The 12,482-nt window shown below is 36.9% G+C and overlaps 2 protein-coding genes across 3 annotated transcripts; both read left to right on the top strand.

Annotated features, from left to right (window-relative positions):
• The first annotated feature begins 280 nt into the window (after positions 1-280).
• On the top strand, positions 281-3,436 carry LOC117616210 (proteasome subunit beta type-4-like). 2 transcript variants are annotated; one of them, XM_034345458.1, is made up of 8 exons: positions 334-411; positions 485-531; positions 616-680; positions 847-923; positions 1,135-1,264; positions 1,400-1,559; positions 1,696-1,881; positions 3,078-3,436. In XM_034345458.1, exons 3-8 carry the CDS (start codon positions 619-621, stop codon positions 3,189-3,191), a joined length of 729 nt encoding a protein of 242 aa, XP_034201349.1. In that variant the 5' UTR covers positions 334-411; positions 485-531; positions 616-618; the 3' UTR covers positions 3,192-3,436. The 2 variants fall into 2 exon arrangements, with proteins under 2 accessions (XP_034201348.1, XP_034201349.1); XM_034345457.1 differs by lacking the exon at positions 485-531 and having other exon boundaries at positions 281-411.
• Positions 3,437-5,250: 1,814 nt separating this feature from the next.
• LOC117633785 (disease resistance protein RPV1-like) lies at positions 5,251-11,898 on the top strand. The gene is given in 9 exon segments (XM_034367560.1): positions 5,251-5,945; positions 6,254-7,370; positions 7,769-8,083; positions 8,243-9,058; positions 9,061-9,108; positions 9,234-10,092; positions 10,172-10,560; positions 10,673-10,958; positions 10,961-11,898. Coding segments are annotated over 9 exon segments (4,560 nt in total). The 5' UTR covers positions 5,251-5,427; the 3' UTR covers positions 11,173-11,898.
• The last annotated feature ends 584 nt before the right edge of the window (positions 11,899-12,482 follow it).

Genomic DNA, 12,482 nt, shown 5'->3' with positions numbered 1-12,482 from the left:
TAAATATTAAGAATTAAGAAAAAATAACATGGGGCCTTGTATTTTCTCCCCAGCCGTTGAGATCACTTAAATGGCTGAGATGGAGCCTCAAATAGTTCCCACCTTAGCTGCGCTCTAAACGCAAAATCTTCAAACTGGGTTGGACCTAAATTATAGTTGGGCGTGAACTTTTTGTCCAATTCCTCTGACTGGGCCTAATCTAAAGCCTTAGCACACCCATTTCCACATGGACTACCCAAATCCAGTAAATTGAACCGGGTTTTCAATTTCTTGAGCGAAAGGAAAAGGAAAATAAAAAAGATCCAACAGCCTATGATCGAACAGCGCTCGCTCTCCTCTATATCGCTCTTCAGACTCAAGTCGGCCGCGAGAGAGGTCCCTCTTTGTATTCTTCACTTTTAGTTTCTTGAGGTTCGTATCTCTATCCTCTTGCTCTTGCTTTAAGCTTTTGTACCTGTTTAAATGTTTGTGGCGAAATTAATAGGTGTTGCTTTCCATAATTGTTACCTCATTTAGAGAACAAAAACGAGTGTGAGTTTCTACTCTCTATCTGATTTCCACAACCCAGATTTTTGTTTCATTACTTTGATTTTGAATTTGTGATTTTTTGAGCAGTTAATGGAGTCGAACCAAGCCAAACCCGGCCTACTGTGCAACCCTGAAGCTTCTCAGAGAACCTTGTATTCTATTCTCACACTTTCTCGCTTTTCTCATTTTTATTGTTAAATTTATGATGCGTATTTTTGGTATGTGTAGACCTTATGGTATTTCGGGTTTTGGGGATTTGCTTTCTATATGACATTTCAATCCTTTAATTCCTTTTTTTTAAAATATAATTTTTTGAAGGTACCCATATGTAACCGGTACATCTGTGGTGGCTCTGAAGTACAAAGATGGAATTTTGATGGCTGCTGATATGGGAGGTTAGATGCCAATCCAATTTAGATTCTGTTTCAAATTTTAATTATTTTTTGACATAAAGGTTAAAGTCCATCGCTTTATGAACAATGCTCATCATCTCTTCTTTTGGAGTTTCAATGCTGTTTACGTTGCAAAAGTTAGACACCCATGTATGTTCCTTTTCATGTTTCTGTTTAGGTTTGTAACAATATCAAATGATGCATTTACTAATAGGTTCTTATGGGTCTACCCTGCGATACAAGAGTGTGGAACGAATGAAGCCTATTGGAAAGCATTCTCTTCTTGGTGCAAGTGGAGAAATAAGTGACTTTCAAGAGCTATTACGTTATCTTGATGAGCTCATGTAAGCATTGTTCTCAAGAAAAATTATGTAGAAGATACCTTCTCTAATGCTTTCATTGTGATTTTTGCTATGCTTCTTGGTATCATTTGCAATTGGAGTTAAAAAGATTATTCATTTTGAGTTTTATGGTTGTAGCCTATATGACAACATGTGGGATGATGGGAACTCTTTGGGACCTAAAGAGGTCCACAACTATTTGACCCGTGTGATGTACAATAGGCGTAACAAGTTCAATCCACTGTGGAACTCTCTTGTCCTTGGTGGAGTGAAAAAAGGACAGAAGTACCTTGGCATGGTAGGCCTCATATAATCCTTCCCTTCACGCATTGTAGCATGCTGTGTGCAATTAGGAAAGCTGATTATTTATTCAAGAATAAAGTTTCTGAATGAGCTGACTTAGTTACTTGTCATATTCTTTTATCCCTATCCAGGTTAGCATGATAGGTGTAAATTTTGAGGACAATCATGTAGCTACAGGATTTGGAAATCACCTTGCACGGCCTATTCTTCGTGATGAATGGCATGAGAACTTGACTTTTGAAGAGGGTGTAAAGCTACTGGAGAAATGCATGCGTGTCCTTCTCTATCGAGATCGGTCTGCTGTCAACAAGCTTCAGGTATAGTAATTAATTAATCTTATTTAGTCTATCTTCTGTCATTCTATAATAATAACAGTGCTATAAGCTATCGATTCCATAATATTAAGGCTTGTAAGAAATGATGATTTGACTAGCAATTACTGAGGGCCTTCTTATCTATCTATCTTTTTTTTTTTTTTGATCTGCCATATAATTCACCTATCTGTTATCTTTAATTGTCTTCAACATTTATAAACCTTTTTAAATATGAAACCTGGTAAACCTTTTTAAATATATTTGAAGTGTTTTTTTTCTCTCTCTCTCTCTCTCTCTCTCTCTCTCTCTCTCTCTCTCTCTCTCTCATACACGTGTTCAAATAGGTTTTCACTAAACTTTTGTCACTCTTGATCTTACTCGTTTGTCATGTAAGAAACTCTCATGAGCCTGATAAGTATTGTAATTCCCTTTTACTGGTGAAGTGCTAGTTATTTACTGGACTATTAATTGGGCTTTAGCTCCGGAAAGTGTTTAAAGTGGAGACAGAGGAAAGGAAAGGAAAAGTATTATGCTAATGAACATGATTGCATGGTTTTGATTTCAATTTTCTGTCGGTATATTTTCCTATTTCTACCCAACAAGTTCTCTAACATCTGTTCTGTATATATTTTATGCAAATCAGAAATCACATTGTACAATGAGTTGCTTGGTAGAATTTACTCATCGTTTCTATTGGTCATACTTATAAAAGGAAGGATTTAGGTCATGATGGGTCATTTAAGAGGGAAATTGTTTTCGATCTTTGGATGTGCTTAATGCTAGATATTGTCTGGTTATGAACATCACATGATTTTAAACACCACCTTCGTCTCTGAAGAGGTGCTGAAGGTTTGTGGCATATGTTTGTGGATTTAGTTTGGTGTGAAACAATTTCCTCCGTTTTGCCTCCTTTGCTAGTAAAGTGAAAACACTTATTTCTAGAAAGTTCTGTTAGTAAAGTGATATTGCACATTTGCACACATCAGATAAAAGCAATGAGATATTATTTTTGTTTTTAAAAGTGAAACTAATAGTTTGGAATTGGCATAGTTGTTGCAAGGCCAAAAAGGAAAATCCAACAATCAGTTTTTAAGGATCTTGATAATTTTGTGCATTGTAAGGGTGGAGTGTATTGTTTTGCTTGAACATGGATTGGCACTTCCTTGTAAGATGACACACTTTAAACTTTGAAATTGCAGATTTCCAAAATCACTGAAGAAGGTGTAACCATCTCTCAGCCCTACTCTTTGAAGACTTTCTGGGGTTTCTCTGCTTTCGAAAATCCAACATTGGGTGCTGAAGGATCATGGTAGTTGAATAGAGGCATGGCTTCTGAACTTGAAACAGCTAACTAGGAGCTAAGTTGAACTTTAATGTGTTTCTACAGTTATTGGAACCAAGAATTTGTAACAGTGTTGACTCGAATATAGCTGGTTGGCTTTTGAGAAACATTTTAGCTATAATACCCATCGTTTTCTTAAATTTGGTGTTGCAGCATCCAACGAGTATGAACTTATTGTAGTGACACTTAAAGCAATGTCTATTTTCCTTTGAATCATTTGGCCAGTATGTGGTTTGAAGATCATATAATCGGTTGCGGAATACATACATGCATATATATATATATATATATATGCAATAATAGGAATAGGAATTCTATCTGGCATCTGATTTTCTTTGTTTTCATACAAAATAGAGTGGTCTTTTTCTAGAATTTCTGGGATACTGGGGACAGTAGGAGGATATCATGGATTGTTGTTAAGCAGGAGAAATGAGTTCTTGTTTGTTCTACACGGTTATTGAGCTAGGAGGGGATGGTTTTAATCAGTCTTAGTTTGACAATTGGAAAGTTTCTTTAGATTATAAAATATTTTTGGAGCCGTCAGATGTGAAATGTATAATCTAAATTCTTTGTGATGAGACAATTATATTTATGCTCTCCAGATGGAAGGCAACTGTCGGAAGCTTGAAACACTCGACCGAAAATGTTAACGTCCTGGGTTATTGTGGCGAACAAAATTAGCGTTTTACAAGAATAGATTATTGCTTCAACATCTTAACGCAAACAGTATCATTTTGATGGATAATGTTTACGGATAAAACACTGTAGATTCAACATACATTGTAAGTTTATAGCGTGGTAATGGAACACTGCCACGTGATATCACCAATCTATGTGCTAAACTCAACATACAAATTGGGCTGTTAGACTTGACTTAACATACAAATTGGGCTTGGTTTAGACCCAAATGCATGAAGCAAATCTTATTGCCTTGTCTCTAACCATAACACCGTCGCCTCACCAACTCAGTAATTGCTTCGATTTGCCGATCGATAATCTTCGGTGATTGAGAAGTGAGATTCTCAATCGCCGAAACATCGGGGGATTAAGATGCCTACTCGCCTGCGACGACCTCGTTTGGGATTCTCCGTTCCGAAGGAAGCTTGTTTTACGAGTTTGACTGCGGGCATCTGCACTCGTTGATGGTTTTTCATTTTCTCATGCATATTTTCATTATATCTTTGATAAAAATTTGAAACTAAAAATTAAATGCTTAATAAAAATTTCATATCTTCATCAATCTTTAACAAATCCTCTAGTAAGCACATTACGAAATCAGGAGAAAACATCCATGAAGTCAGGCCTTTCTGAACTATTCAATTCAACTATGCTTCTACAAAACAAGGTTATACATATACAAAACCCCAACTGGATAAGCATTGTGAACTTCAAGGACATGCCGCGCGTATCTATATCAACTTTTCAATAGAAATTCAATGCATTATTTTTTCGTTTATAAAACTAGTGGTAGATAAGGTGATTACAATAAATTTGTAATCTTTATATACACTATATGTCTCCATTTTGAGTTATTTACACTAACACTTCTTAAGGTTTTCGGCTTTTTCACAAAACATATTGAGATTTTGGAAATTACAAGAACACCCTTTGAGGTTTTAAATTGTTTTCCCAAAACTTCTTTTCATTGATTTTTTATCCAAAGATTGATGATTTTATAAAAAAAAAATTCTCCAAATAACAAAGTTGGCTTTTGAGATTATATTGCATATATTTTATTGAGATTAATTTTGTCATTTATATAAGTTTTTTTTATATATATAAATGAAATCATTAAACGAAAAAGAATTTGTGAAAACAAAAAGACTTGTGTTTTTCTTCTTCTTTTCTCTTTTTCTTTTGTGAGTGGACATTGTGCTCGTCTCTTCCCTCTCCTTTCATGCCTCTTTCCCCTATGCTTCCTTGCATTTTCCTGACCTTCAATCTTAGCCCTCCAGTAGATCGTGTAGCCAAAAAGATATTATATTTTCACTGTTCTCCCCACATGGGAACTTTTGCTTTTGTTGACTGAAACGTTCGAGGACCTTGACTATGCGTATTTCGAATTATTCATCTGCGCTGCAACACACAAACCACTGCCCAGAAAAAATAATTGATAACTTCTTCTGCTCAAGTCGGATCGGAAGGCCAACTTGTGCATAATTTGTTGCTGGTCTGATCTGAACCGATAGCTCCTCCAGTATCGATTAATGGATGCCAGGAAAGCCCATAAAGCCTCCTCTTCATCCTCACCATCCTCCTCATCAAAACGTTGGAAGTACGACGTGTTCTTGAGCTTCAGAGGTGAAGACACACGCAAGGGCTTCACAGGCCACCTCCACGCCGCATTATCTGGTGACGGATTCCGCGGCTTTCTTGATGACAACGAGCTAAAAAGGGCGGAATTTATAAAAACCCAACTGGAGCAGGCAATCGACGGGTCCATGATCTCCATAATTGTCTTCTCCAAGAGGTATGCCGATTCCAGTTGGTGTCTTGATGAGCTGGTGAAGATCATGGAGTGTAGAGAAAGATTGGGGCAAAAGGTTTTTCCATTGTTCTATAATGTTGATGCTTCGGATGTCCGGAAACAAACTGGTAGTTTTGCACAAGCATTTGAGAAACATGAAGCGGGCAAACATGAGAAAGAAAAGGTACAGCGATGGAGAAATGCTCTCAGTCAAGCAGCAGATTTGTGTGGGGAAGATCTTAAAAATGCTGACAATGGGTAATTACTAATTTCTTGTTCCTTGGATTATCATCTCATTACTTGACAACCATATGTTTTCTGTCCTTTTTGTTTTTGTTTTTGTTTTTCCAACTATGTTTTTAACTATGGTTTGGTTTGGTTTGATTTTAACTATCCATTCTTTCTAACTTGATAATGTAAGATCCATTTAACAGTTGATGTTAAATCCCAATCTTGATTGTTAATTATATCTTAATTCTAAATTATTAAGTTAGGGATTCAATTTAACCTTGTAGTTTGTTCCACATCGAATGATTCGTAGTTCTGCTTCTTTGTTTAATTGCCAGGCATGAAGCAAAGTTTATCAACAAAATTCTTGGGGTGGTTAATAAGCTGTTGGACATCAAATCCCAATTAGACATCAAACACCCTGTTGGAATTACTTCTCGGGTGAAGGCTTTGAGTAATCACTTACATATTGAAAATTCAGGTTCTAAGGATGATGTTCGCATGATCGGTATTTGGGGGATGGGCGGCATTGGGAAAACAACGCTTGCCAAAGCCATTTATAACGAATTTGAGCGTAGCTTTGAAGGTAGGAGTTTCCTTGAAAACGTGAGGGAAGTAATTGCAAACCAACCAATGGGTCTGGTTCGTTTGCAAAAACAACTTCTAAATGATATCTTGAAAAGCGAGGGCGTAAACGTTGACTCTGTTCTTAAAGGGATCGAGATGATAAGAAGAAGACTTCCCTGTAAAAGAGCACTTGTCATAATTGACGATGCAGATGATCTACACCAACTAGAAGCAATAGCTGGAGCTCGTGATTGGTTTGGCCCTGGAAGTAGAATTCTTATAACAACAAGAAATCAACATTTGCTACAGCAAGTTGGAGTGGATGGCACATATATCGCTGAAAAAATGGATGAGGAAGAAGCTCTAGAGTTCTTTAGTTGGCATGCCTTCAAAAGACGTTATCCTGATCAAGAATACATTGACCTCTCAAAACGTGTAATTCGTTACTGTCAAGGCTTGCCACTAGCACTTCGAGTTGTTGGGTCTTTTCTGTTTAATAGATCCATAGCGGAGTGGGAAAGCCATTTGGAGAAGTTGCAAACAAGTCCTGATGGAGATATTCAAAAAATACTCAGAATAAGCTTTGACGGGCTACCTGATGATACAACGAGAAAGATATTCCTTGATATATCTTGTTTCTTTATTGGATATGACAAGGACTATGTAACAAAAATATTAGATGGATGTGGCTTTTATGCAACGATAGGAATCAGTGTCCTCATCGAACGGTGCCTTGTAACTGTTAGTGAGCAAAAGGAGCTGATGATGCATGATTTGCTTCGAGACATGGGAAGAGAGATCGTTTATGAAAATGCCCGCGGTCATCCTGAAAAATTTAGTAGATTGTGGAAACGTGAAGACGTAACAGATGTATTGAGAGACAAATCTGTAAGTACTTTCCAAGTAAAGTCTTAGAATGCATCATGCAAGAGAAGCATATGTATCCAGTGTCTATAATAAATTAAAATGTCCTTCTCCATTTCTTTATTTTTTTGGTTTAGTACAAGCGCTAAATCAAAGTAAAAGAGGGGGTTCTCACACATCCACGCTACCAAGGTGCCATTTGAACATGACACCTTAGTCTGCAAGTTTAGACCATTTTTCACTTCACTAGACCTATTTCTTATATTATATCCATTAATATCAAAGCTCAATTAGGCATAACCAACAAAAAAATATGTGCTTTAATTGCAAACACAAACTATTAACTATACTTCTTGGTTAATACATACACGGATTTTCATGTTTGTAAATCATTTTTCTAACTCGGTATCTTTTGTTAACAGGGAACTAAAAAAATTGAAGGAGTTGCTCTACATGGCTCTTACGGGCCTAGATTCAGTGGACAAGCATTTACCAACATGAAAAAACTGACTAGATTCAGTGCACAAGCATTTACCAACTTGAAAAAACTGAGGTTACTCCGCCTCAGCGGAGTAGAGCTCACTGGAGAGTACAAAGATTTTCCCAAAAAGTTAATATGGTTGTGCTGGCATGGATTCCCTTTAGAGTCCATACGAGATGACTTTCCTGTGCAACCAAAACTAGTTGCTTTAGACCTGCAGTATAGCCAACTCAAAATAGTTTGGAAGGATTGCAAGGTATAATAATCTCAACCAAAACTAGTTGTTGTTGGTTCTTTCCTTCTGGTTCTATACATATATTATACTTCACCTTCTCTTCATTTTGGTTTAATTTCTGTATCTGAGACCTTCCTTTTGGATTTTAATTTCCATTCTAATTTTGTTTTTGTGTAACAGTTGCATCAGAATTTGAAAATCCTTAATCTCAGCCATTCCTATGAGCTAACAAAATCACCAGACTTTTCAAAACTCCCAAATCTCGAGGAATTGATATTGAAACGCTGTGAGAGTTTGTCTGAGGTTCACTCATCCATCGGGGATCTTGGAAGACTTTCTTTGGTAAATCTTGAAGGCTGCGTAAGCCTAAAGGATCTTCCACTGAATTTCTATAAATCCAAGTCTATTGAAACTCTTCTACTTAATTGGTGTTTAAGTTTTGAAAAGTTGGCTGAGGGCTTAGGGGACATGGTATCATTGACAACTCTGAAAGCGGATGTGACAGCCATAAGACAAATACCATCTTCCATATTAAAATTGAAGAAACTGAAAGTTTTATCTTTATGTGATGTGAAATGGTCGCCATCAACAAATCTTTTGCCTCCTTCATTGCATAGTTTAAGCTCTTTAAGAGAATTAGCTCTTGCAAACTGTAGTTTAACTAATGATGCAGTCCCCAAGGATCTCGGTAGCCTAATTTCCTTAGAAAGGTTAGATCTTGCATGCAATGACTTTTGCAGCCTACCAAGCCTCAGTCGTCTTTCAAAGCTTCAAGATTTGTCTTTACATATGTGCAAAAATCTTCGTGCAATCCCAGATTTACCAACAAATTTGAAAGTCTTACGAGCAGATGGCTGCATTGCATTGGAAAAAATGCCAGATTTTTCAGAAATGTCAAATATAAGAGAATTGTATCTAAGTGGTTCGGACAAACTCACTGAGATTCCAGGCCTGGATAAGTCATTAAACTCCATGACAAGGATTCATATGGAGAAGTGCATGGCTGCACTAATCTCACTGCTGATTTTAGGAAGAACATCCTACAGGTCAATCCTTCTCTCTCTCTCAAACACACACATACATCTTTCTCTTTCTATCACATACAACGCATATGTACACATGCAGGCATAAGAATGTATTTCTTATAGAAATTTGGCTCTACATGGTATAGGGATGGACTTCTTGCGGATATGGTGGCATTTTTCTCAGTGGAAATGATATTCCTGATTGGTTCGACTATGTCCATGACGATGATATTGTGTATTTCACTGTGCCTCGAAGTGTTGGTCGTAATTTTAAAGGGTTAACTTTGTCCTTCGTTTCCTCTCCAGTCTTTTTAAGTCGTCGTAGTAGCATTAGCATTAAAAACATGACCAAGGGTGCTGAGCTTGAAGCCAGGATCATACCCGATTGTCCAATTGACGAGCTCAATTACAAGCCAGGTTATTATCTTTGGCAGGGACAGTTATCAAATGACGAGCTCAAATTGCAAGACGGTGATAAAGTCTTGATTGAAATAATAATAGTGGACAAATGGGTGAAGGTGAAGAAAACAGGTGTTAGTCTGGTATGGGACAAATTTATGAACGAAAATATGATTGATTACCATCTTTGTCGATATGAACGACGCCCATCTCAAAATCTGGTCAATGATGATGACATCATTCATGTCGAAAATGATAATCACTTAAGAAAATCACCAGACTTTTCAAAATTCCCAAATCTCGAGAAGTTGATATTGAAAGGTTGTAAGGAGTTGTATAAGGTTCACTCATCCATCGGGGATCTTGGAAGACTTTCTTTGGTAAATCTTGAAGACTGCGAAATGCTAAGGGATCTCCCACTGAATTTCTATAAATCCAAGTCTATTGAAACTCTTATACTGAATGGTTGTTCAAGATTTCATAACTTGGCTGATGGCTTAGGGGACATGGTATCATTGACAATTTTGAAAGCAGATAACACGCGCATCAGACAAATTCCATCTTCCATAGTAAAATTGAAGAAGTTGAGAATTTTATCTCTATCTGGTGAGAATTTTGAAATTCCATCTTTTACCCCTTTCGTTACATGCCTTCAACTCTTTAATAGAGTTATTATGTCTTGCAGGCTGCTGGTTAACTGAGGATGCAATCCCCAAGGACCTCGGTAGCCTAATTTCCTTAGAAGATCTGCTTCTTGAAGCCAATATTTTTCGTAGCCTGCCAAGGCTCGCTGGTCTTTCAAAGCTCAAGGTCTTGTGTGTAAATGCATGCAGAGAACTTCTTGCAATCCCAGATTTACCAACCAATTTGTATGTTCTGAAAGCAAATGACTGCCCAGAATTGGAAACAATTCCAGATTTTTCAAAAATGTCGAACATGAGAGAACTGTATCTAAGTGATTCGTTCAAACTCACTGAGGTTCCAGGCTTGGATAAGTCATTAAACTCCATGACAAGGATTCATATGGAAGGCTGCGCCAATCTCACTGCGGATTTTAGGAACAACATCCTACAGGTCTCTCTCTCTCTCTCTCTCTCTCTCACACACACACACACACACACAATCTGACTGCCCATGTAATGGTATATGCATGCATGTATAAGAATGTATTGCTTCTGGTGTGCAGAGATGGACTTCTTGCGGATTTGGTGGAATTTATTTGAATGGAATTTATGATATTCCTGAGTGGTTCAAAATCGTCAATGATGTGGGCAATATCGTCTTCTTTGAAGTTCCTCAAAGAATCATGGGTCGTGATTTAAAAGGGTTGACTTTATGCTTCGTTTACTCTTTTTCTGTTTTTGGCCGAGAACTTGAAGGTCCTATTGGCATTATCGTTAGAAATCTTACCAAACAAACTGCTTTGCACACCAAGATAGCATTTGCCAGATACGGAAGACCTAAAATCGATTATCGGGACAATTGTCAAACGATGTGCTCCATTTGCAAGGCGGGGACCAAGTCTACATTCTTGTAAGGCCTCTAGTTAATTTTGTGATAGTGAAGAAGACAGGGGTTCATCTAGAATGGGACAAAGTCATGAAGGAAAATATGGATAATCTGGATCCTCATTTGTATGATTTGGAAACAAATCGGGATTTTTTGGCAGTGAAACCATATCTGTAATTTTTGTGGGGAATTGATGATGAGGCAAGACCAAGCCATGACGCATCTGTTCCCGGTGATCAAGTGAGTGCTATAGATGAAGAATCAACAGTGGAAGACGATCCTCTCGGCCATGGCGATCTATGTACTCGTTTGTCATTGTTTATCATGGAAAATCTGGATTTTTCTGGAGGAGCTAATGATGGGGCAGGACGGAGCCATGGCGCATTTGTCCGCACTAATCAATTGGATGCTGTAGATAAACAATTAGAATGGGACAAAGTCATGAAGGAAAATATGGATAATTCGGATCCTCATTTGTATGATTTGGAAACAAATCGGGATTTTTTGTCATTGTCTATCATGGAAAATCTGGATTTTTCTGGAGGAGCTGATTAGAGTCGGACGAAGTCATGAAGGAAAATATGGATGATCCGGATCCTCATTTGTATGATTTGGAAACAAATCGGGATTTTTCAGGGGAGTTGATGACGCATTTGTTCCCAATCAAACAAGTGTTATACATGCATTTGTTCGGACTAATCAATTGAGTAATGTGGATGAACAATTAGCATTGGAGGAAGAAGAAGCCATGATGAAGCAGAGAGAAATTGGAATCTTGATTTTTAAGCCCAAACATGGATCCCAAAATATAGAAAAATCCTATGCAATCAAAATTCTATAAAACAGTCCAGTTGGACTATTCAATGGACTTACCAATACAAACAACCCTTGAAAATTATACAATTTAAAAAATTGCCACTGCAATAATATTACTAGAGACCCAAACACAAGGCCCACTTTGTTACAAAAATGCCCATTACAAAACCGACAAAAAAACATGATATCTTATGCTTTTGGCCCTTGATTAGAACCCTCTTTCTCTTGATATCCATCTTTCATACAACTGCGTTATTTGTATCTATATCAACATTTCAATAGAAATTTAATGCATTATTTTTTTTTTAGAAAACTAGTGGTAGATAAGGTGATTATAATAAATTTTTAATCTTTTTACACACTCTATGTCTCCATTTTTCTTTAACTTGTAATATTAAATTTTAAACCTATATAGCTACAGTATGATGTTGAGGATATTCCTTTTTAAAAAAAAAAAAAAAATTACACACATACTTCACAGGGATACCTCCACAATTCATTGTAATAATCTAGAACATTTTATAATTATTTTTTTATCAAGTATAAACTTCATTAGACAAACTTCAACGGTACAATCAAAGACATCAATAAGACATCTAAAATACCAATTCCAAGAGGACAACAAACTAACATGCTAAAAGTAAAACTAACACGGACAAAAATCGCACCAA

Source organism: Prunus dulcis, chromosome 1 (assembly GCF_902201215.1).
Source record: "Prunus dulcis chromosome 1, ALMONDv2, whole genome shotgun sequence".
Taxonomy (NCBI): Eukaryota; Viridiplantae; Streptophyta; class Magnoliopsida; order Rosales; family Rosaceae; genus Prunus; species Prunus dulcis.
The sequence above is the reverse complement of the archived record's forward strand: the minus strand, read 5'-3'. Positions and strand labels throughout refer to the sequence as shown.

Excerpts from the sequence above, each read along its gene's own strand:
- LOC117616210 (XM_034345457.1), top strand. The coding sequence starts at position 619 with ATGGAGTCGAACCAAGCCAAACCCGGCCTACTGTGCAACCCTGAAGCT. Across the intron at positions 681-846 it reads GAAGCTTCTCAGAGAACCTT|GTACCCATATGTAACCGGTA; the intron begins GTATTCTATTCT and ends AATTTTTTGAAG. Across the intron at positions 1,882-3,077 it reads CTGCTGTCAACAAGCTTCAG|ATTTCCAAAATCACTGAAGA; the intron begins GTATAGTAATTA and ends TTGAAATTGCAG.